The sequence below is a fragment of the Odontesthes bonariensis genome, chromosome 6, assembly GCF_027942865.1.
Source record: "Odontesthes bonariensis isolate fOdoBon6 chromosome 6, fOdoBon6.hap1, whole genome shotgun sequence".
Lineage (NCBI taxonomy): Eukaryota > Metazoa > Chordata > Actinopteri > Atheriniformes > Atherinopsidae > Odontesthes > Odontesthes bonariensis.
The window spans coordinates 15635683-15660796 of NC_134511.1; the positions used below are offsets into that span (position 1 = coordinate 15635683).

The 25114-nt window shown below is 42.4% G+C and overlaps 1 protein-coding gene across 2 annotated transcripts in view; it reads right to left on the reverse strand.

Moving 5' to 3' along the window:
• cltcl1 (clathrin, heavy chain-like 1) overlaps window positions 1-24181 on the reverse strand; it is a 28784-nt gene extending 4603 nt beyond the window's left edge. Inside the window, exons 1-30 of one of the 2 annotated variants that reach the window (XM_075467570.1) lie at window positions 23897-24181; window positions 13828-14035; window positions 12155-12423; window positions 11531-11692; window positions 11239-11352; window positions 10977-11150; window positions 10521-10718; window positions 10048-10248; window positions 9732-9884; window positions 9418-9540; window positions 8822-8959; window positions 8339-8503; window positions 7977-8157; window positions 7658-7821; window positions 7430-7555; window positions 7199-7341; window positions 5547-5781; window positions 5345-5467; window positions 5112-5257; window positions 4813-4996; window positions 4259-4451; window positions 4021-4178; window positions 3625-3789; window positions 2717-2992; window positions 1895-2044; window positions 1668-1799; window positions 1446-1556; window positions 1073-1243; window positions 609-830; window positions 263-289 (exon numbers count right to left, since the gene is read on the reverse strand). In XM_075467570.1, coding sequence (XP_075323685.1) covers window positions 263-289; window positions 609-830; window positions 1073-1243; window positions 1446-1556; window positions 1668-1799; window positions 1895-2044; window positions 2717-2992; window positions 3625-3789; window positions 4021-4178; window positions 4259-4451; window positions 4813-4996; window positions 5112-5257; window positions 5345-5467; window positions 5547-5781; window positions 7199-7341; window positions 7430-7555; window positions 7658-7821; window positions 7977-8157; window positions 8339-8503; window positions 8822-8959; window positions 9418-9540; window positions 9732-9884; window positions 10048-10248; window positions 10521-10718; window positions 10977-11150; window positions 11239-11352; window positions 11531-11692; window positions 12155-12423; window positions 13828-14035; window positions 23897-23938 — 4854 coding nt within the window. In that variant the 5' untranslated portion in view covers window positions 23939-24181. The remainder of the gene's footprint in view (window positions 1-262; window positions 290-608; window positions 831-1072; window positions 1244-1445; window positions 1557-1667; window positions 1800-1894; window positions 2045-2716; window positions 2993-3624; window positions 3790-4020; window positions 4179-4258; window positions 4452-4812; window positions 4997-5111; window positions 5258-5344; window positions 5468-5546; window positions 5782-7198; window positions 7342-7429; window positions 7556-7657; window positions 7822-7976; window positions 8158-8338; window positions 8504-8821; window positions 8960-9417; window positions 9541-9731; window positions 9885-10047; window positions 10249-10520; window positions 10719-10976; window positions 11151-11238; window positions 11353-11530; window positions 11693-12154; window positions 12424-13827; window positions 14036-23896) is intronic. The other variant, XM_075467571.1, reaches the window with a different exon arrangement.
• Between the last annotated feature and the right edge of the window lie 933 nt (window positions 24182-25114).

Below are 25114 nucleotides of genomic sequence, written 5' to 3' on the forward strand. Positions count from 1 at the left end.
AAAAACCAACATTTGAAAATTAAAATGAGCTTTCACAGGTGGACAGTTTCAAATCTGTTTACGGCAGATAAACTCAAAATGTGCTGATTGGAGTGGAACAAAAGCCTGCATACTACCACTACTACAGCTCTCTGGGACCAGAGCTTGTTAGGCCGTATTCAGTCTACAGTCCATGCTAGGTTCCCACATCAGAAACCTCAGACATAAGTTACAACAAAAACAAACAGACAGAACAGAGAGAAATAAAAAGAGGGCCAGAGACCATCACCTTCGCTGCAAACTCATCAACCTGGAAAAGAACCCAAAGAGATGACCGTATGTGACCTTGCATGTCTACAGGTCAGCAGTGTAGGAGAGTACAATGACCACTGATAGATGCACTTAACAGCCATTACTGTCTACCTTCTTGTCTCAGAGCATCACAATGACCCATTTCTTAATGCCTCCAGAGATTTTACAAACTACTATCACTTAACCACCCATTAGCTGCAACTTTAAGTGCACAATAAAAATGCTGAATTTCCTCTAAAATATTTCAAACTTGAATCTATCCTTCCATTAGAGAAAAAGGGTAAAAACAAGCTTCCGTGCTGCTCTTCATTTCCAACCTTTGTGAGGTACTCTCTCATGACTTGGATGAAGTACGGCATGGCAAAATCCATGATGTTGTGCCTCCAGGCCAGCTCCAGCACGACGTCGGGGTGCAGGAGGTCGTAGGAGGCGAATAGGCAGGCGGCAAAGCACTCCTTCCTGCCCTCCTCAAGGAACCACTGGAGCAGAGTTTCTGCCAACTCAGCATCCTTGGACTCTGCAGCATACAGCATGGCATCCTGGGGAAAATGGAAATGTAGACGATTTAAATGACTCTACATGAGAAACGTATAAAAAGCTTTCATGTTATTTTTTTTTTTTTAGATTCGATTCCAAAAACTTTTTGCAGCGATACGCTGCAAAGAATAAACAAACAGTGCCATCTACTGGAACAGGAAGGCACTTCACACTTTTAAGGAATGCGTTTCTGTGCAGCTGCTCAATTCCTTTCCAATATCACCATTACAGGTTCTTCATTTACCTTGTAGAGTTTGTCCTTCTTGCACAGCTCCACACTCTGTCTCCAGCGGTTGTTTCCCTTGTACAGATAAGCAGCAATACGCCTGAACTCGATCAGTTCATGTTTCTCTAACCTCTGAGCCAAGCCGATGGTGTCAAAGTTGTCATACGCATCAATAGACGCTCTCAGGCCCTGCAGGCAAACATACACATTTAAGATTCAGAAACAGCACTACCCACCAACTCGATACTTCAAAATATCTGTTCTAAGAGTATTAACTGGTCAATTGGACTATTTAAAAACATGTTCAGAAAAGCTGAAACGAACAGTTACTGGTACTAAAGTTTCACCTCTTTCTCATCATGTCTTTAATATTTTGCAGTAATCTACAAACCTGGTAGTCTTCTTCTTCCGTCAGCAGGTTGTTGAGAGCTTCGTTGACAGATTTATTGTTGTGATTCTGGACAGACCTCAAATAAGGTTTGACCAACTTCAGCTGGTTCATCTGGTGAAGCAAAAACAACCCAAGCCATGTCATAACAGCAAGCTGAGCAGTCCATGTAGAAAATAACCATATTCAGCGTACTTATCAAAGAACGACCTGGCTGTCGGTTACCTTGCTAAGAAAGCTGACAGCTCTGCTGTGGTCCAGCCGAGGAGACAAAATGGTCAGCAGGTCATTTAGTAGGAGGGGTTTGTATTCCAGGTAGAAGGAAAGAGATTTATAGTACAACTCCACATTTGCAACCTGATGGGAAAAAGAAAAACCCATAAAGATTATTACAATTTGCAAAAAAAATAAAATAAAGTGCAACCAGGTCGGTCAAAAATACTTGCGTCTACCTTGGCGATGATATCTTTGAACAGCCCTTCCTTCCATGCATCTGTTGCATGACTCATCATAGTGATGACAGCGTTGTCGTACTCCTCATATTTATCGTAAAGGAAAACCAGTTCTGCCCATAAGTGAGACTGTTCGGCTGCACGAAGGACCTGGTAAACACAAAAATGGATTTGTGATATTCATATAACTGAAGTATGTCCCTATGCTGTCAAAGACTGACATTAACATCACATATTTGTGCTTTTGAAAGGCAGACAGACACAAACTGACCAATCAAGATCAAATATTGCAACATATTCTCTCTTACTCAGATAAAAGAAATTATTTAAAAATCTCTTTAATTCTCATTTTTTTAACATTCCTATATCAATATGCTCTTTTGAGTTAAAAAAAAAAAAAAAAAAAAAAAAAAAAGATATTTGCAAGCTTTCAGGAATCGAATGGTCTTCTTTTCAAAATTCCTCAGAACAGATTCTTGGTTGTATTATTTGGTTTTGAAATTAATGTATAAGGATTAGAGGATAAACAACTGCATAACACTGGTATGATTAATCATTGCAAGTTATTATTACTGCAGTTATTGCTAAATGATGTCACAACAGGGCCAGAGGTAACAGACAAATCAGAAAATCAAGGAAAAGGCATTCTGTTCCTCATAGAGCGTTGATTGGAAGCAAAGATCTTACAACAAATCAAAGCCGTTTGTAGCAAAGATGCAACCTCCTTATGTGCAGTGAACTCTTTGATTTTCTACAGATAGCTGAACTGAACTGCAAAACACAAAACAAAGCCTTCAACACAGACAAAAACAGGCCACCTACCTTTGGGATGTTGACTCTGGACCAGAAGAGCTCCAGGTGCTCCCTCATCTTCTGAGGTTTGAACTTTGAGTAGAGGATGGCAAGCTCAGTGAACATTCCCATGTGGGCTCGCTCCAGACCCAGCGCGGCCTCCAGCAGAGCAATGAGCTCTTCAAAGTACCCGCGGTCCTGGTAGTAGCTAATCAGGTCCTCCAGCTCGTCGGCATGGATCACAATGTGAAGGCCGCAGATCTGAGCCAGCCGGAATTCCTCGCCATCCACACACGCAAAGCAAACCTATTGATACCAAGCAGAAAGGAACATGGCTAAAACCTTTAGTGTTTTTTACTCCGAGTCTCTGGCTCTGGAACTGTTCTGAGTTGCGGATGCGGCAGAGTGGCCCTCTCCAAATCTGCCACAACTGAAATATTAAATCTCTCGCCTCCACTATAAGTCTAATAACCTAAACGACTGCAGCTTTATTTTATGACATAACTATTAGCAGTTTCTAATTTTACTGCCCTCATTCAATCAAAAATGACAAACTTAAATGCAAATGTTTGCAGACCAGTTACTTCATAAGAGAATTTCGCATTTGCAATTATTTGTTCAGGTATATATAAAGCCTTATTGATGCATAATCTATCTGCGTCCATCATGTGTAAAGTTGGAATAAAAGAAAGCTTGTGTTTAATGATCCAATAATTGAAAACACCGACTACCTATAGATGTGGTTTACAGCAGACAACATAAACGTTGCAGCACTGGAAAAAATTTACTGACGGTTACACTTTCAGGTTTACTTTGAACTGCGGTTCACATATTTTGACTTACTCTGATAAAAGCTGATATGAAAAAGAAAAAAAGAAAAAAAATCTCAATGATCCATTGTCAAACACTTGCTGAGAATGTGTTTGAGTGTCAGTTACCTCCTTCCACGTTCGTGTGCTGTTGGCTTTCCTGGCACTGTCCACAGCTGCCTGGTACTCTCCGAGGTGGACCAATGTGGACGCCAGCCGAGCAAAGTTGGACACGTTGTTGTACAGGAGTTTGGCCGCTTCGTACATGCCTTCCTCATAACATCTATCGCCCACCTGAGAAAGGAAATAAAAAAATAATAATTTTAAAAACAACATGCACATGTTGCTGCAGCAACATAGTTCATCCCATCAATACCTAAGGCATCCTTAAAAGAAATCATTCTAAAACACTGACTGATGTTTGATAACAGCCAAAGCCATGGAATTGCTGGAACTAAAACCTCAATTTCTCAGCCTCTAGAGGAAACAAAACTCACCACACCACAGCTGGGATGTTTTTCTCACCTGTTGTATGTGAGCATTGTTTGGCCCACTGACAAACTCTTCCAGCTCAGCCAGGCGGTTCGTTTTAGCTAAAGCAAAGATCAGCTCCGTCTCCACGTACGCCTCTCTGGCTTTTTTTCGAGCCATCTGCAGGAACTTCACCAAGTCCTCCCAGTTATCTACGAAATGCACACAAACACGTGACATCAGCTCAGCTCAACCACACAAACAGTACATGTGCGGCAAGGCTAGGGCTTACCGTTCTTGCTGGCTGCGTTGACCACCTCCATGTATGCCGACGGGTCGACAGCTTTGATATAGGAATCGATGGCCTCCTTGACCAGTTCTCTTTGCAGCTGAGCTCTGGCTAACTGGCTCCACACTGCAGGCTCATTACAACGCTCTGCAAACTCATAGGCACGATCCAAGTTCCCTATGTGCTCTATCAATACCTGCGAGAATGAAGACAGTTGCACGATATGAGCTCAATGAGGGTCTTAAAATGAGTTAAAACCCAAGGACTGACCAGCATGTCTCAACAGCTGTGCTTTACAGTTCATTTCCAGCAGTGATCAGAACAGCAACTGAGAGACATAGAAAGCAAACCTACTAATACTTATACTCAGCACTGGCAAATTAATTTGTGTGTTTTAGATAACTTAATCAATAGGCCAGACTATGGAAAAGGAAACTTTTACTAAACTAAGAAATGTCTTGTGTAAAACAATCCTGACTTCTGCTCAAACTGAGCCCAAGCACCGACTGTAGCCATTTAAACTTGATCATTGGTGCAATTTGTGCGATTTATTTGACCTGTATGGCCGAGGTGTTGACGTCAAACTTCTTGAAAATGGCAAACGCCTCTTCAAACAGCTCATTGCTGATGGCAATGTTTGCAATATCAGGAGCGTCGTAGTTGTCAAGCCTGTTGATGTACTCCATCACACGAGTGCGGTCGGCCTTGATGGCCGTTAAAATCAGCAGATTCTGGAGGTTTCTGCAGGGAAAGAAAGTAAATTACTAACAAAAAAAAAAAAAACAAAAAAAAAAAAAAACAGCAAGTATCATGGTAACATTATGTTGATGCAGAACAAGCGGTGAGTCTGAGGCACCTGTGTTCACTGAAGACGGAGTTATCGAGCACAATCTTCTCCAGCAGCTCAATCAGCTCGTTGGGCAAGTCTGCAGTCATGAAGGCCTTGACTGTGACCGACACCTCCTCTGGGTCCTGGGTCTCCGACAGAGCCGTCTGCACCACCTGAGAGGAGATCAAAATAAAAGTTAAAGGCGGTGAAATAGCTCTCATTCACGGTCACTTCGGGAGCAGAGCGGGAGGTAACCAAACCTGGTCGATGAGTTGTCTTTTGTAAGGGTTGCTTTCTTCTAAGACATTCGCCCAAAGATCGGGATCTTTCCGTCGTACCAGATATCGAGCCTCACTTTTGAACAATGAGTTCTCATTGCACACCTGAGAGGGGAAAAACATCAAGCGGTTAAAAATGGCTCTAGATTAGTTTTCTAAATTCCGTGCGACGTCACCTGCGCACCTTGATGAGCTCAAGGTCGCACTGTCCTCTCTCATAAGCCACACAAGCCAGGTGGGGGTCTCTCTTCTCACAGTAGCGTCCGACCACGGCGCTGTCGTAGAACGGGTTCTCCTTCAGGAAACGCTCCGGCGTGTTGTTGCTGTCAATGTAGATCTTGGCCAGCGCGTTGTGGGTCGCTGGCTCCTCGCATCCATCGTGTATACGCGACTCCAGCCATGGCAAAAGAAGTTTCAGCCTGATACAATATTGGAATAGAATTTTTTTTTTTGCGGCGGCCCGGAGGTGACAAAATACATTGTTTCAGAATGCACAACCCGTAATAGCAAAGCAGCACAGAGCATTCCACAAAAAACATTCAGCTTCATTCAGCTGTTTTTTAACGTTACTTTTTTTTTTTTAATGTTTTTTTTTTTTATGTGCTCTGTGAAGTTTTTTTTGTGGCAATGAGGTGTTTTTTTAATAACGCTCTTTGTTTTCCTGTTGTAATTTCTAAAATATTGTTATCTAAATTTTTCATGTGTATGTTTTTTTTTTTGTTGTTGTTTTTAAGTGTACAGTTTTGTGATTATGTTGTGTTTTCAAATATCAGCTGCAATAACTTTAATAACTGAAATAACTTTAGAGAAAGGCAGTTAACTCAGCAGCTGTGGCTTATTACCGCCTGATGATCAGTGGTCACAGAACTAGATGGCAGTGTTGTGCATTCAGCACAGTCCAAGCTTTCAGGTTTACATGCTCTCACATTCTTATTTGTTGATACAGAAAAGGGAACATCTCATCTGTCTCGCATCACTGAGGCATCCGTGAAAGATGTTTTCTGAAAACTGTTCCTCTGGAAAGCATAGACAGAATCACCACTGGAAGATTCTTGTGTGCTAAAATCAAATTATTTACTTCAGTCTCAGAACTTCACAAACTGAGCATCCACAGAGAAAAAGATAAATATAGCAACCTTCATATGCATTTCAACAGTTTCTTTTTGTGTCCACGTATTTGATTTAAAAAGGTCAGATGGCATTAAAACTAAATTATGCGAATCCCTCAAGAGTTTTCTTAGGTTAATGTTTCATTTAAACTGTGGCTTGAAGACTTGTCTACCATTTAGTTGGCCCATTATTTCAGTGCTGTACTGTACTCTACTGTAAGAGGTAGTTCTGGTTTAATATTGAGTACATCTACTTTGTGCTGCTTAAGAATCTCTGACACGTTAGGGCATGGACACCCGATGTGTTGGCGTGTCCTGGGGTGTCTGGCATTTAGACACATTGCAGCAGATCGTTTGGATCTTGCTGAATGCGTGATGGAGCTTCTGTGGAAGATCTGTTGTAGCACATAACTTGATAGGATTAGGATCTGGTGAGTTTGGAGGCCATGTTAATGTTTGGCCCGTTTTCTCGAGCAGTTCCTGATCAGTTTGTGCAATGTACAGGTGCCAGGGGAGGCTATACTGTTCCAGTGGACAAGTGTTTTTGATCTAAAATGTGATGCTTGTGGTTATGTATCAAAGCAGCCTCCACATTAATGGTAGAACGTATGGTTTTGTAGCAGAACGTGTTTGAAGCAGCAGGTACCAATTGACTCGTGTAAAGTCGTACAGACACATCTCTGCAAGATGACAATAATTGGTGCATTCATTGATCACTTCGCCTTACCTGTTCCTTTTCTCCACCTCCTCGACCAGCTCATCAGTGGAAAACTGACCTCGGACCACCATGATCAGGTTCTTAATAACATCCTCAGCACAATCTACATCCAGCAAACCACCGATCACCACTGGCAAACGGCTGGGGTTCACCTGAGAACAACAAATTGAGAATGCAGCTCAGTTGAAGAAGGACAACTATTAGGTAGAAACCAGTTTCAGAAGAAGTCTTTAATCTTACTTTCTGAACGTAGATTTCTATGTACTTCTGCAGACTGTTGCGGTAGAGGTAGAGCACCAGGTCATGGACAAAGTCAAAGCGATCACACACAATAATAAGAGGAAGCTGGTCTGTAAGCTTAGCCTCCTGTTGAAAGCAGAAACATGAGATTCATTTATGATCAACTGCATGCAGGAAATCTTTACACAAGGAAAAGAAATCATAACACACATCAGGGTGTCTTCATACCTTTAGGAAGTTTTTGACCCTCTCTGGGTCATAGCAGTTGCTTTCTCTACAGATTCTTTCCACCTCTTTGATCTGGCCTGTCTTGCAGGCAGCCTGGATGTACTTAAAGTGAACATCGGGCTCCTGGCTGAAATTCACAATCGACCCAAGGAAGTAAAACAAGCCTTGAAAAGAGATTGCAGGGGAAGAAACAGCACAAAGATTAGTTAGATCTCTTAGGGGCCAAAACCTGCAAAAGCATTGGGACATAAAGCACTCATTTAACACACACACTGATTTTTATCCATCAAGACCAAAGTAGGCCCACCGCCACACCTACCCTCGTAACTCTTGAAGGATTCAAAGAGCTCCACTAATGCCTGAGTCCCCAGCTGCTCGTGATACTTGGATGCAACCTGAACACACAGCTGCAGGTTTTGCCTGATGTTAGCCGACAGCATGGCCCTCAAACACTCCAAAGAGTCTTCTACTGACAAGGCGCCGAAAAAGTTCACCAGCCACTACATGAAAAAACGGGACACGGAAAAGAAAACGAGCAGAAAGTGAGACAGGAAACACTTTCAATGAGTAAGAGAAGGAAGCTGTAGGTTCGAATTACATTTGCAAATCTAATCTAAGCAAAAAGTAGCTTCTCCCAATGGAGGGCTTTTCACAAGCATGACCACGCTTCTAGAGGCGTACCTCAGGGTTGAGCAGATGTGTGTGCACCACAGCTCGTTTGATATCATACAGGTCGGAGTAGTGTTCAAGAGCTCTCTGGAGCAGTCCTGCCTTCTCACACAGCTGAGCGACATGAGGACGGTCATAGTGTGTGAACATCTGGTTCCCCAGGATGGCATCTGCAACCTTAAAATGTTCATGAGCACACAATCATGTTTAAATTTACAGTTCCTGTGTCATTTTGCATCCATGTGAAAGCAGTCACACAGCAGCTCTTTGGCTGTTTACACTCAGTTAGTGCTGTTGGCTGTAAGCACCCAGATGCTCATCTCCATTTTGCTTTATATAATATGGTCCAGACACATACCCACTTTGGCTCTTCTAACCTTGGTGCAAATAGCATCGTTGGCCACTGACACCTCAGTGTAAATTGCATTCGCCTTAATATTATCAACAGTATTTGTTGTGTGCAATCAAAGGAGGAAGACAAATTAGAGAGCTTACCTGGGGTGCATGTATCAGGTTCATCTCCAGCAGACGTGTCTGTAAGTGACCTTCTGCTGGGCGGTTGTTCTTTAAAGCATCCAACAGGAAGGAGGTGCATTGCTGGATCAAGCTGCCCTCCATGAAAACATCTACAATCTACCAAAGAGCAATTTAAAAGGAGAAGTTAAAAGAAACAAAAAAACTTAGGAAAATCAGAGTTTTTTTTTTATGTGAAGCGTGATTTGAGTCAGCAAGCAAGGTCACACATTGTTAAACACCACAGGCGTGGTAGCCAGATGTTTTCCTTTTTCATATTTAATGACATCTGTGGAGGCAACAACTAAGAGGAAACAGAGGTCTTAATTTCCACCGTTTTATCCTCCGCTGTCTGAAACAGAGCAGAGGCTTTAAATGAAGGAAGGAGTCACTGACTCAGTGAATTCCTGGCATTTCTCGCACATCTGGAATAACACAGATGAAGGCTCCCACACTGGGCACTTTGTGTGTTTGCATGCGTGTGCAATGATAAACACGCAGATGTATTTTAGAGGACGGCACGCAGAGGATTCTGGGTGGAAGTGAGGTGGTGGTGGGGGTGCTGATGCGTGTGTAACCTGGTTGATGTTGGCCAGCGGCTCCTCGTCTTGGACCAGCATCTGGGCAAACTGGAGTCCCTGGTCTGGATTCACCCGCATCACATTTCTCAGCAGAAACACCCAGTCTGGAGTGTAGCTGACCTGTAAAAAGGCACAAAGGGTGAAAATGCAACTCTCTTTGCACCTCTTAAAATAATTCTACATTTAAAACAATGGAAAACAAACACAGAGAGGGTGATTTTAAAAATCCAGATACATCATAAATATGGGTTCATTTTCCATACATAATCAATTATTGGAATTTAAAAGGGATGTATGAGGTCGATGGATACCTTTTTAGCATACAACACTATCTTCTGGAACTGCCCAGTCTCTGCAAAGCACTGAATAACCTTGCTGGGGACGTTAGCTCTGAGGTACACACTGAGAGCGAGTGTTGGGTCAGACGCCTTCACCAGGTCTCCCAGCTCTTCTGAGCACTCCAGCTGTAACACAAAAAGTAGAGTAGAAATTACCAGGACAAATCAGATAACTATAACATATAGCAACACATATGTTCACATTCAGATATTTAGCAAATAATCAATAGACAAGAAGCATCCCGAGGCCCAACAAAGCCGCATTCTTGTTCTTATGCTGCCGTCCTACCTTGTCCTCCTTCAGCCATTTCTCCAGCAGTTGCTTGCGGCCCTGCTGTAAAACGGGCCTGCACAACTCCAGAGACTCAAACTTGTTGAGTTGGCCCTGGTCCAAAAGAATACCAAAGTACTGCAGGAGCGGAGAGGCCTGACCCGGCTGGGCTGGGACACTCTGGAACTTGCGGATGGTTTCAGCCGTTCGCAGGATACCCTGAGGCGAGAGTCACACAATGGAACATTATTGGTGGAGAGAAAAAAAAAGGGAGCAGAAAAAAATTAGTTATTTTGAAGAATTACATGGCTGTTACTGTAAATCCACATGAAACATGTTTTCTCAGTGAATCACACTAAGGGTAAATCACATCACGGAAAAGTATTCAACAAGCATTAAGCACATAAGTATAAGCGTGACTTTTTGCCGGCACACCTGCTAATGCATTAGAGTGTGAAAACACAACACAGTGGCAGCAGAGACTGGCATACCTTGGGTGCTGATGCAGCAACCTTTGCAGCTTCTGAATAACTTCCCTGGGCAAACAGAGTGTTGAACTTCCTGCCAAAAAGCTCCTCAGCTCCAGCAAGATTCGACCTCACAGCCATTCGCAGGGCTAGATCCGGGTTCTGCAGGACATTTGTGGCGTAGTTGACAATGTTTTCCTCTTCGACACACACTGACAAGACCTGCAAGAAGAAGAAAAAAACGATCGCATGAATACTGCTCAGTTAATTAGTGAGGTAAAGCAGCCATGAAAGGAAGCACACCCGATTAGGACACTTTCTTTTCAGATGGCCTGCCACGTACAACCCACTTCAGTATTCACTTCATCAACTTTCATGAAAATCTATTCGGAAGTCATCCTGAACATCAAAAGTTGATCTTATACTGAAGTTATGGTGAAAGCCCATCAATCAAATACTCATCTCCTGCTTGTTTCTCACCTGTCCCTTCTTGTTAACACCAATGATCCCAGAGGTGGCCTCATGAGGGGCAGTTACAAAAATGGTCTCTGCACTGATTCGGTTCATGTAGATGCACACTCCAGACTCCAGGTCGTACAGGTGAATGTAACCGTACTTTGTGATCAAATAAATCACACCGTGCTTACTGCCAATCTAAGGAGGATGATCAGAGAGAATTTAGGCATTAAGCAGCCCCATGGCATGCACCAGAAACTGATGGGTGGCAGAAGCAGCTCCTAACCTGCATAGCTACAGGAAAGTCTGTCTGGGCCTCTGGTGGGAAGAACACATCCACTGCTTTCTTAGTAAATGGCTGGTTTCCTGCAGCTGGCTGACCAACTTCAATAATGTGCAACTGGAAGAAGAAAGTCCACAAGTAAAGCAATTTTTACCATAAAATATTTTATTAACATTACTCATCATTCAAAGATCTTTTGCAAGATTTCAGCTTAATTACCTTTTTAATGCAATTTAAAGCCGTTTGTTCAGGGGTTTATTTCACACTGATAAAATGACAACCTAATGGTTCTTACCTTTCCTCCAGCCTGTGAGCGAACAGCAAAGCAGAAGAGGGTTGAAGGTTTGTCATTTCCCTCCACTTTGAACTCCCCAAAGGCGGCAGCATGGCCCTCAATGGGCTGGGACACTTTCCTGTCAACAGAATACAGCTGCATCGCCCCAACAACGCGGTTTTGCTGCAGGGAAAAATAAGAGTTGATGTAGTTTCAGATCAGAGGCTCCGCAGGTTAAAGTCTAGAATGGTTCGTGACGGATTTGTTCAGGAGAGTTTTACAGAGGAGCTATATTTCATATGTAATGCGTGAATGTGTTATTTTAGAAAGCAATATTGATTGGAAAGTTGGCTTTGTATATTTGGTTGATGAGATTAAAGGGAAATTTCTATATTTTGGGAAAAATGCTTCCTAAAACACATGCTTTTCAGTGATTCTGAAGCTCTTGTTTGTAAGTTTGACACTACAGACCGTGGACAGAGGGGTAAGATGGAGGGAGACAAAAGTGTGATAAATTCATCTCAGCCTGGGCTTTTCATTCAGCAGGGAGAGAGAGAAATTCCCTTCAAAAACATGTTCCTGCCATGTACTCTTCTGTTTTATGAGTCATGAGTAAGCATGTCCATGTGTGTGAGTTGCTCATACCTGTGCAGAAATCCCTATCAGCAGTAACCACTTCTGTTGCTCATCAGTTCTGTAGTTAATGATCTGACATCCCACCAGGCTGGCATGCCGATCAAATACTTTCGTTGGCTGGGAATCCCCCTCCATGCTCCAGTGGTAGACTGCTGTATCCGTCACCAAGGCAACAGTGTTTACAGATATCCACTTCCAGAACATGACCTCCTCTGTCATGGTGTGAGCCTTCATCTTACTCTTCATCTCAATGTTGAAGATCTGCAAGGTCTTGGCAGCTGAAGGAAGGTAAGCAAACAAGAGGGGAGAAGTGAGACAAAAAGACAGCGAGACGTCGACAGTCTGGAGATGGTGCAGCTAATATCTTATCAAATGGTGAGAGTAGCACACGCATAATACTGCTCTCCACTCTGATGAAGAAACAGGTGATCTTTCTATCACAAATATCTCAGAACCTGGCCAAATAGAAATGTCTGAATGGTCTGATGTGTTTTAAATACAGCAGAAGCACTACTCTAAACACAATAACCTACCTCACATTTGCACCTGGATCTAACTGATATCAAGCTACAGAGATCAGATGGCAGCTTTGAGAATAATGGCTAGTCATGGCTGAGCTATAATACATTTTTTGTGCTCTTGAATATCACTGCTAGTCCTAAATGTGACCTGTAACATCTTCCACTTACCAATGACAAAACAAACACGTGAGGTAATGCAAACTTCCATTAGCACACACAAGCTTTAGGATACACTAATGGCTTCCCTTATATGGTGCAAGGAAAGATCTAAACATCAATATGGCTGCTCATACAGGCGTGCAAAGACCCACACAGTGCCTCAGCTCTTTTCAGTGTGTAATATCTGATGATGCATACCACACATACACCCTACCAGCATACAACAAGTCATGCTAGCACATGTGTAGTTCTCATAAAAGGAGGGTATATGCCAGCAGGTGAGCTCAGAGCAGAGGCTGAGGTAGTCAACGTTCTAAATAACTACTGTGATTCATTAGTGGTCAAAGTAGCTCTGCATATTTTAGAGGGATGTGGGGGAGGCTTTTATGAGAGAGACATGGCAACTGTATCATCACAACAGAGGGTCAGACGGACAGAAAGCAACTCACCGTCTGAGAAATGACAGAAAGCAAGGGAGACAAAGCAAAGTGTCAATCAGGTAAGAGGGAGAAAGACAAAGACAGACCACAGGGAAAGGGCAAAGAGGGGTGTGTTATCCTCAGAGGAAGGGGAGAGGAGGGAGAGAGAAAGCATTACAGGAAAATCATCCTAATCAGCATTTGTGTTTGTGCTTTGAGGGCAAGACACAGTGGCAGACAATCAATCAACAACACCAGTTTAGTACAGTGAGGCAATGGATGTTAGTGCAATTTACATGTTTAAAGCACTGACAGAGCAATAGTCATCTTATGGCAGTGGCATATCATTTCCACAAAAAGTTCTAGTGGATGGCTAAATCTGTTCAAACTAAAGACAATAAACAGTTTGGATGCCATGGAAGCTCTATTCTGGGTTTTTAAACAACAATAATAGACTCAACACTTGGCTTAAGGCCATATTCCCAAAAACAAACTATTTTTTCTCTCAACTACACAGCATTTCTCATCTCTCAGCCAACGATGTGGTTGGCTGCATGTGTGGCTACGTGCGTCACCACATTACCTTTTAAGGCGATGACCTTGCTGGTGGGGTTCATGATTGCACTGTCAGCAGAGATCGGCCTCCTTATTGGGTTAGTGGGGTCCGACAGGTCCACAATCACCACCTGGTTCTGCTCACCCACCTTCTCCCTAATGCAGATGAACTTGTCTGACTCCATGGTCAGATAGCTGAAGCCAATATTGGCCGGGTTCACACCCAGGTTCTGCAACTGAAAATCAGAAAAAGATAATGAGATCAGCTGTGCCCATTTCATCTTGGAGACAGTCGTAGGGGTCTGGAGTCTAAGGCAGCTGACAGACTGTGGGCAAGGGACAAGATTTTAGGAATTGGAAGCTTTCGAATCTTTCTTTGCTCTCTGAGTTGTGTTTACCAGCCACATGTGCGCAGCCTTTGGTTGGAGGTACACAGGTGTATAGAAAGCAAACGACATGGATGAGTTTAGCTGAAATAGATCCTCAAATCCATCGCCCAGCTCCATTTGCTTTTTTGATTTCTCAGCAGTGAAAGAATGATCGGTGCACAGAACAGGAAGCTGGCTCAGATAACCAACATCTAAAGCCAAACCAAAAGGACAAAGTTCAAAAATTTGGCAAATATGTTCCGCACAGCGTTAAAGGATAAGACCGGTTTTTTGACATTGGGCCCTTGATTTCACATTATAACATGATGTTCTACTCACCCCTGCTTGTTGTTGGTAATTTGGAGCTGTTCCGAAGATATTCGAGAGGCGTCTGGCTGCTCTCTTGAGATATTCGGCCATGAAACGGTTTCCTATGGGCAACGTTATACAGGCACAAACTATGCTGTTTATAATTTATTAATTACTGTACACTAGCACTGATAACGTGGAGGTGCGTCGCTTACTTAAAAAAATCCGGGTTACTAATTTTGAATTTTAGCCGAATGAATAAATAGGCAGCAGGTCTGTGGGCTGTCTGTGGCAGTAGCACGACGAGGACGTCAGTAACACCCACTTTACGACAAAAATTCTAAATTACAGTAACCCGGATTTTTTTAAGTAAGCGACGCACCTCCACGTTATCAGTGCTAATGTAGAGTAATTAATAAATTATAAACAGCATAGTTTGTGCCTGTATAAACTTGCCCATAGGAAACCGTTTCATGGCCGAATATCTAAAGAGAGCAGCCAGACGCCTCGCGAATATCTTCGGAACAGCTCCAAATGACCAACAACAAGCAGGGGTGAGTAGAACATCATGTTATAATGTGAAATCAAGGGCCCAATGTAAAAAAAAACGGTCTTATCCTTTAAAAGAACTGAACAAAAGCACTTTCATGTTGGTACAGTAAACAGGAAGCTGGGACCAAGGGCAGCTAATTTAGCTTAGCTTAAAGAGAGAACGTACGAGGAAACAGCTGCTGTTGCCCGTTTCTGAGAGTGAACTTCAGATGTGCTGGTCTGTTTTCATACCATCAGACTCAAAAGTTGCACCGACTGTTTAATCCAGTGTTTACAGATGATTTACAGGAGACTTTAATGTTGTCATGCATATAAATCCTTAAAAATATCCATGTCTAAAGATCTTCAGTTTGCAGTGAGTCACTGTATATTTTCATCCTTTCCAGAATTGTTTGTGCTAAAAATAAAAGTCCCTGGTTTAGCCCAATAACCTTGCAGTGCATCCTTCCAGACTTTAAAATGGATGTGAATGGGCCTTGCACAATTAAGTCGAGCTATGATTATAGTTTGGCTGGGTTATTTAATTAGGCTACTCTCCTTGCCACAGATTTAGATCAGCAAATGGGATTCCCCAGCTGTGCTTATGTACTATCAAACTCCAGCTTTTTTTTATGGCCGTCTTGGACCAAAACTATTGACAAACAATGTAGTCCGCGGCAAATTAGTACCATGTCAAATTGATGAGTTGGATGAATTTACAACTCTGTACATTTTGTACATGTACAATTTACAATTTTACAAAAGAGGTGCACGCCATTCCTTGTGAATACTGTCCGTTTCAAGCTTCTCCTTCTTGTGCCAACTTCTTCTGGTTCAAAGACACCAAACCTACACATGACGGAGTAATTTAACTTCCAACCTCATTATCTGTGTGTGAGAAATCTGATTTAGTACCATCTCAATTGGACTAACATATATAAATGTGTTTTAGAAGGCTGGTTTAGTAACATGGTTGTAAATCTGACTGCCTCAGACTGGTAGCATCCTACACCGTCATCTCTCAGATACCAGAGTAGGATATCAAAGACCTGGGCAAGCTTTTGTCTTTGTTAAAGAACAACTACCCCATCATAGGACACTTAATGTCATTATAAAAAGAGTCAGGAAAAAAAACAAGAATTAAGAATAATAGAAATGCAATCATTCAGAGGGGGGAAGGGGCAAAAGGGAATTCAAAACAGAGCTTTGATTAAAATAGCAGCAGGTGAGCTCCAGTTTTCCAGGAATATTCTCACAGGTTGTTTTTCCAGAAACGAGTTCTGATGGCACGCAGAGCCAGAGAACAAGCGTGGGCATTCAGCAGAGCTTTATTTTACACTCTTATTATGGCTGCAAATAATTTACTGAAGGAACTCTAAGAACCATGATTGAAGGAGGGAGTTTTCTTTTTTTTTCTTTTACTTGCAATGCCAACATCGTTACCGTCACCAGACCTTCGTCTACAGAAAAAAATGCAAAGCTATGAAATTAAATCCATGCTATAATCCAGCGATGAAATCCATTGCGAACAAATTAGAAGATTTCAATAAAACAATGTCAATGAAGAAGAGTCACAAAACATGTCAAATCTTGGCAGAACAAACTCTAGCTGCTGAAGAGAGAAATCATTGCGCATATTGTCAAACCAACTGCAGACTGAGAGGACAGACCAAAACATGCACTCTATCCGATGTCGGAACTGACTGCATTATGCAGTCTGAGGCAAGCAGAAAGGAATCCTCATGCTCATCACAAGGACCGTACTATCTCTCAGTTGGCTGGTGGAGCAGGACTACAAATCATGACTGCCGAGTCTTTTAAGTCAAGCTTTCTTCAAAACAGGAAGGACCTGCGCTCAGCATTGAAGGATTAATCAGAGGACTCCAATAAAAAAAAAAAATCTGCTTTGATGCAAGTTTTCTTACCATAACTAATAAATTGCATTTTCACATTTGCAATGACACCCTGTTGTTTCAAACGATCAAGGCAGCTTAAATCTTCTTCTTTTTTTCTTAATCACAGCGTTTCAAATCACCTTTAACCTTCAGCTTTAAGCTTGGCACAGCCTTTTAGACACCGTTTTGATTTTATGACCAACAGAATGCACCCTCGTCATGTAACATTATAAGTTTAACTGAAACCAACATCAACCCTAAAGCTGAGAATGAAACACAACGATGTTCCTTATTTTTGTTTTATCCATTTAGCGTCTTCTCGTGTGCTGCCTTTTAACAAACCTAAATTAGCCCACTGACAGAAAGTAACACTATTTTTTTTTTTTTTTTTTTTTAAACAGAGACCAGCCATCTTCACACATGCACTTAAGTTCTGAAATGTTCCAGAGATGTCCAGAGGAACGGCATGTGAGAGAGCAAATTTCCACAACATTCACTCTGGACCTTTTTGTGGAGATTTTCCAGCCAGCTCCCAAGAATAATCTAAAGAAGATCAAAGACGGAGACAATTTTTAAAAGCATTGCGTAAGCTTCCCGAGCATTTAGTGGAAATCAGTGAGTGTTTGTTCGAGTTGGAAATCATCATTTGTGCTGAACTGTAAGTACTCACTCATGACTATTGAGGATACATTTAAATATATCAGGTATTCATCTGAACAAAAATCAGTCAGAATTTGCCTTGCATTGCTGAAGGCAAAAGGGGTTTTGTTTCTTTTGTTTTAGCTTCGTCTTTATTGAACAAATAACTAATAAACAGCTAAAGGAACAGCTTGTTGTTTCCCAGAACCATTTTGATTGTTTTATGTATTACTTTGTTACAAGTAGCCAGATTAAAAATGCATACAAACAATATCAGCAGACCAACACTGTGATGACTGTGCTGTAACTTGATGTACTGCTGGTTTCTAGGAAGTTGCACGGATCCATAAGATAAGGACGCCTTGGAAAGGCCACAGAGAAGACCGGAGGGAAGATTGGAGCCATATGTTGCATCTCCTCAATACTGCCAAGATTATCTGGGTGGAGACAGGAGGGAGCTACAATAAAGATGGTGGATAAGGATGGGGGGGGGGGAGGAGCTGAGGATACTGCCCAGCATCCAGCAAAACAAAGGGAGGGAGGGTGAGAGTAGAGAACCAGTGTGAAGAAGTCGGAATGATTTATGTACCTCTTATTAGAAATAAGGAAGAACGGACGGGAGCTGGAGGTAGGTCTGTCAGAGTACTTCCAGTAACAGACGCCTTTGGCAATTTACAGTTCAGGGTGGGGTGACTGACTCACCAGAACACAATCCTTCCTGTGTTTTCTCTCAGTGGAAGACTGCAAACTAAAAATCACACCACACACGACTACGGCCTGCTGTCTCCACAGATTCATAAACTACATGTAGTAATGCATCAGACACGTGTGTGTCACCTTGCCTAAACTGCTGAGATTAACGATCAGAAAGTGGAGCAGTGGAGCTTCACTGATAATACAGCATGGACAGCATTTGATGAGTCACAGACTGGGTGGATGCATTGCACCTTTCTGCCTTAAGATTTTGGATTCATGAAGGGATCACGCAAAACCTATAAAAAGTGAGGAATGCGGGAAAAAAAGACTCTTGCCTCCCTTTCTTTTAGAACATAAGATGTTAGTTAAGATGTAAGTTGGGTATCCAGCTGACAGTTTAGATGGAAAACAGTGGTGAAAATAAACATGAGAAGCTTGACACTTGCTGCTGTTTTGAATAACAGCAGATCAAATTAGTCTGTTAACATTCATCTAACTCTATTTGGCATTCGATATTGGCAGAAGCATTCGACAACAAAACAAAATCTTCCTGGTTAAATGCTGACCTTTTTCCTTGGATTTTAATTGAGACCAAAGCGAAGCTGAAAGAAAGATGAAAAAAACTGTTTTTCCCAACCAAAAAACCCAGTGGGATCCTTTAAGAGCAGTCCACATCTGTATTATAGTTACTGCCATTGTTGGACTTCTTTTCAGGGGCATTTCTAGGGATGAAAACTGTATTCACTGCGGGACACCTATGTATGGCTCTGAGACACTACTGGGCAACTCTAGTTAAACTAAGAACACGTATCAATTCTGAAAAAAAACTTTTCAGAGGCAAACCATTCTTTCAAACGCTCCCTTCAAAGACGCATTTGCCTCACGGGCAGAGCCGACAACCATTTTGGCTCCCTCCGCTGTTATGTGTTCTTAGATCGGACATCAAGAGTCATTTTCAAAACTTATGCTGCTTTGGTGCGCTCTAAAGAAACATCATAGCAGAGTCTATCACAAAGTTATGCGATTTCCTGAGTCAGGTAGATCCTACACAACAATGGAAACGGGATCCGACCTGCCATTATCCATTATATTTTAATGGATCTCGCCCCAAATGTTCAGAGCGACCCTGCGCCAACTTCTGCTCCTCAAATCTGCATCTTCAAGGTTACAAAGCACAACTTAACATGGAGCATTTAAGAGAGGGTCTTGCATTACAAGACACATACAGCCCCTTGATGTATTTGTTACATGTAAAGTTTGAATTTATTGTGAGTCTGCGATTTCTTGTTTTTGAGGCTCCTTCTTCAGACACTAGTTCAGAAACAGAACTGCTGAAAATTTAAGAGCGTCAGCTCGTTTGTCTTTAGTGAGCAGAGGAGCACTGGAGCTGAGCCCAGCAATATCACAAATCAGCTTTCTTGTGCCATTTTTTTCCCCATCATTCTGCATTGGAGTTCATGGAAATGTTCATAAAAATGCAAAAGCTTAAATGCAACTCAGACAAATCTGAAAGGTATTAATGTCTGAATAATGATTTTACAATAATATCACAGAATTTGCTAATGTCATGTTTGTGACTCACCTGACTGATGTAACCAAGGACTGTTTTATACCTCCATGATGGAGGTATACTGGAGGTATAAATGGAGGTCCATTTGCGTGCTCTCAACCTCTACAGACGGCTACATTTAAACACAGACAGAAAGACATCTGGTCCTCCAAAACACATAGGCTCCACAGATGACGCTATGTATTGATTGAATGCTGACTGGTTGAAAGTTGGCTCCAGCTGGCTCAAGCCGGAAGGAGCTCTCAACAACCACTTTCATAGAAAAGAGTAAAGAGGACAAAGCACCAAAAAGCGGATGAAAAGCCCAGACAACAACTGCACTATCTTCATTATGCTAACACTAAGTTCGATCACAAAGTTCCACTTGAACTTCTGTTTTTTCCACAGCAAAGCAAATCTAAGAAAAAACAACAGCATTAACACAGCCAAGAACAGCCCAGACCTAAGATATTTCTGATGCTGCCCCAAAGTAGCAGCAGAACACTCTAACCTGTGGATGGACGTTAACAGAAACCGTCACATGTACCTCCGTGAAGGTATAACTGGGACCTTATACTAGATGTCTGATCACAAATGGTTACTTAAGACAAACGTGAGCCACATTTTTCTGCCAGTTGTGAACACATGCACTTATTGCTTTCTAGTTGCAATCACATCATCCAGGACATAGTAATACCTGGTCTAAACAGCCTTCGAGAGGCTGAAAGAGCCCATTAGGGAGCTGTTAGAAAATACTGGCTCCACCCTGCAGTGGAAACTCCCGCCCACCACACCTGCACGTTAGCACATCTCGGTGCAATGCGGACCAGGTGAAGTTCCAGGTTTTCTGTCAAAGAATAAACTATGACTTTCAGCTAAAATTCCCCTGACTAAAGACCTTTTTCACACATTGGTTTGCAGCTTTTTGGTGCAAAAATAAATAAATAAATAAAGACATCCTTGTTAAGCCTGTTCCTCCTTGGTAATTCAAACATGCCAGACAGAGCAGCTCAGTGCTGCATCAGTGTGTGCTTACACATAAGCGTCACAGAATCATCTGAGTGATGCCAGCATGGTTGATTAGAGTGGCATGTTCTGTCCTTACACACGTAGCCAACTTAGCTTCCATTACTACCAATCTTGCTAACTCAGACTTATCAGTAGTGAATCAACTTCCAACCCTCCATGCCACCTTGGTACTTTCACACATGACACCACGGTGCATCATTCCCGACTTAAAAAGGATGTGTAAAAAGGCCTAAAGAATGGGACAAGACCAGTGTCAGCACTGCTCTGGTTGTCCACAGACAGAAGGCTCAATGAGCTGCTTGATAAGCTCCCTGTCAGGTTTTAGTTTTGGTTCTGCTGCCAGATTTTCCAAAGGCTCTTTTAAAAAAATAAATGAATGTCACTGCAGTTTTCTCCTGCTCCCATGAAGCCTAACAATCTGTTTCCAACCCAATCAATTTTAAAAACTGTTTAAAACTGATTCAGCTTCTTTGATTTCAGATTCTTAGATGTAAGGATGAGATCTTATTTTTGTTATACGTGAAAGTAAATCTTCTAGGGCTCATTAAGTTTAGTGTGCATATTTTACTCTACTTAAAATCATCTACAAATCAGTCATTTAAGAGAATACGCTGCAGATCTGAATCATTTTATCCATGCAGGCTTAACAGTTAATGACACATTTAACAGTTATTAAGATAAAGAATGAAATCGGTAGGCGTGACTGCACTTTTAACGCATTCATGATTGAGATTCAGTGACTGAGCGCAGATGTTTATCCTCGTCCTTTCAGTCGCAGATGTATTCAGGGAGCCTGTTCTGTCCTCCTCCTTCCTACCCTGATGTAATTTGCCAGACTTTAACAAAGCCCGCTTACGTCATCTGTCTATCAAACACATCCGCTGGTTTGACATGGTGGCATCATTTCATCAGCGCAGATGCAGCAGCACAAGCAGCCGCAGAGCTGCAGGTTGACAGGATAATATTCAGGAGCTCCAGAGCTGTAGGACATTTCTGCACTTGCTAAACATGATACAGCACAATAAGGCCATCACACTGACAGCCAGCAGCACAGCCAAAACGACTCTAATGACTCAAATTTTACCACTTTCATAATTCACTATCAGAGCTCCATTCAGTCACAATTAAAGACGTAGATAGTCATGCTAATTCACAGCATGGACTTGAGAACAAAAATCATACCCAAGTAAACAAGCATGATAATGTTTTTAAACTTTAATCCATAGCGAGTGGTGTGTGAAAACTACAGAAACAAGAGTTCAGAGTCATTCTAAATGGGAATAACAGAGATACTTAAATAGTTCAACAAGCTGGTGCCTCATCAAGGGCTGAAACTCTTGAACCATGGTCCCGACAGCAGACACTACACTGTAAATACCAGGCCAAGAAAAAAAAAAAAAAAGAAAAAAAAAGCTAAACAACTTGAGGCACAAAGTCTCGGGTTTGTAAATTCCAAGGATTTTTCCCTCTGCTGGAGCCACCTACATTCACAGGGGGATACAACTGGGGCAGGGCCGGGATTTCACGGTAGAGGCGGAACATAGAGAAGTCTGCTGCTTATCAGTGACTCAAGACAAGATTTTTTCAACTGATGCACAAGGGAACGGCATGTGCTGTTGAGAGCAGTTTGAACCAATGACCCAGACGTTGTCGGGTACTGCACTGTGCTACTTCAGTGAGCAACAACACGACTCCTGTCATTGAGATAAGACTTTATCGCCATTATAACTGATGCCATTACAAAAGCAAAAAAAAACAAGATACAATAAGATAAAAATCACAATAATATTTACAAAGGCCACAGCTGTGAATAATGTACAGTAAGGAGAGGAAGAGCCTCCTGCAGTCGTATGCAAGGTTTTTGTTAGCCAGCACAGTTTTTCGTTGGAAAGAGGATCTTTGGCTGAGAAAGTGGGGTTACTGGCCAGAGGAAGGGAGCAGTGAAGGGGGGGGGGCTGAGCTTTTTTTTTTCTAGTGAAAGGCCATTTCACTGCCTGCTGTTACCATAACAACAGGCTACAGACCAGTAGAGGTGGAGGGTGCGTCACAAAGTTTCTCTTTTGGCTGCAAGGAGCCGAGCACAGGGGGCTGCTGTGGGACGATTAAAAGTCCACACTGGGAGGAGAGAGGGGGCCGTAGTGGAAAAGCTTCCCCCGCAGACGACCGTATAAGTGGCTATTTGTTTTCTTTTTCTTGTCGTGGATTGTAAACGGGGCATTTTTTTTTTTATGTTGGGCTTTCTTTTCTTTTTTTTCCCACCAGGAGAACTACGCAGGGCCTGTGCTCCACTTACACGGTGATGCTGATTATTTCTGAAGCCGCACAGATGCTCCTCTGACATGAAACAACACATGGAGCCCGGGGGACAAGTTAAATACTTCTAATATCGCTGCTGTTATATGAAACAAGATTTCATGTTAAAGCTGTGGTTATGACAGACAAGACACAAGTCCCCCACAAGACTGCTGTTGGGTTGCAGGTTTGCAACACGAATAAGTACGGCAGATTCTGAGTGCACAATTCAAAAAGAAAGAAAAAAACGTCGGACTAGCCTCATATTATTCATAAGTGGTGGTGTTTTGCGCAAAAAATAGACACGCGCGAATGCACTCGCCCGGTATAGGGTTACAAAGTGGGAATTTGTTGCTGCGGGGCATGACAAAAACATGGTAGCAACAAAGCTTGGGAGCAAGTGCCATTCAGGTCTCAGTTACAGTGCAACAGCGAACAGCTGAGCTCAGTCTGTCTGCAGCAGAAAGAGTCAAAAACGCCGCAGTTTGTCCGATAGTGACAGCGGCGTTTTCAACTTGGAGGGAGAAAACTGCGGGGTATCCACACACACCGGTCCGCATTGGAGCTGTGTACAACCTGACTGTTCGATTTTCACAAGTCATCATCTGCCCAGCAGGAGAAAACTAGGCCTGTGGCTATATTCAGCACCACCCTGCAGCCCTATTTCAGATTCCATTTAAATGCGACATGTGCCGTGTGTGTGCGGAGCTACATGGACGAGGAGCAGCTCCAAAATAAAAAAAGCAACGAGCCGAAATTTATTTGAGGCTGTTTTCTGTGGGCGCTTACCTGCAGATGTTCCTGAAATCGTATCGGCAGTATCTGAGCCATTTCTGCGTGATTTTTCTGTCTGAAGAATCCGTGAGGAAGGAGAGGGGAAGGGGGACAACAAGAGAATATGGGTAGTCTTCTTCCCTGCGTGCTCTAAACGCCCTAAAAAGCCAAAAATGATGGGCTGTTGAGTGTTGCCTGGGCGGCTTGCGGTGGTATCACACGAATCCAGTGATTGCTCCCATTCAGTAGCCCCCTTCACAAGTACTCAGCCGAAAACTCCGCACCTCCGCTAAGAAAAATAGTCCACTTTAACTACACTGAGCCAAGCCAGTTTCTCTCGGAGCCTTGTAAAGATAAGGGGCTGGCCTAAAAATCAACACAGACTTACTCTATGGAAATGACTTTGCGTAATTGGCCTGCCTGTGTCATGCTTTCTTCTCTTCCGCGGAGGTGTCAATTCATCACGTTAAATGTGCAGTTTGTAACCCTTCGCCGCAACCCCTTCCTCCCTACTTTCCAACAACTCGGGTCCTGAACAGACGGGGCCCTTTTGCATAAGTTCATCACATTTTACACTCATCATTCCGGAAAGTGCACTGTTGTATGGGTGACGCATGTATGTGAGGAATGCTGATTTTTCTAAGAGTTTTCACAAAATGCTAAAGCTGCATCTTTTTTACTTTTTCTGGGTTTGCCTCCTCTCATCATCATCATCACCATTGTTGCGACTGGTGTTGTGCCTAGTGGAATCATGTAGTATATTGTATTATAAATAACTTTTTATCATGACTTATCAAACTTTTTGGCTTCATGCAAAGTTGAATAAAGGATGTGATGAGACAGACATATTTGCAAATGGCGAAAAACAATCTGAGATTCAGTTTTCAGTCAGTTTGAAAGTCAAAATCTGATGGTTTTTGGTTTGTTTGAAAAAAAAATTCAGAATCATCAACGTTTTGTATATGAGTAAGTATTACACACAGGATGTCTACTACACAGACTTTTGCAATCAGAAAGCCCCAGGCCAAATGATTTGACTTGCACAATGTCATTAGAGATGTTGCTGATTTGACATAGTTTCATGCTTTTATTAAATGCTACATCTAACAATATTCAAGACCTACGCTTTTGCAGTAGGATATAAATGTTTTATTTGCAACCATAGCAAATAATACAACTACAAACAAGACCTCTGCATGTCTCCAGCAGGATTTTGGACCATGTCTGTTCTGT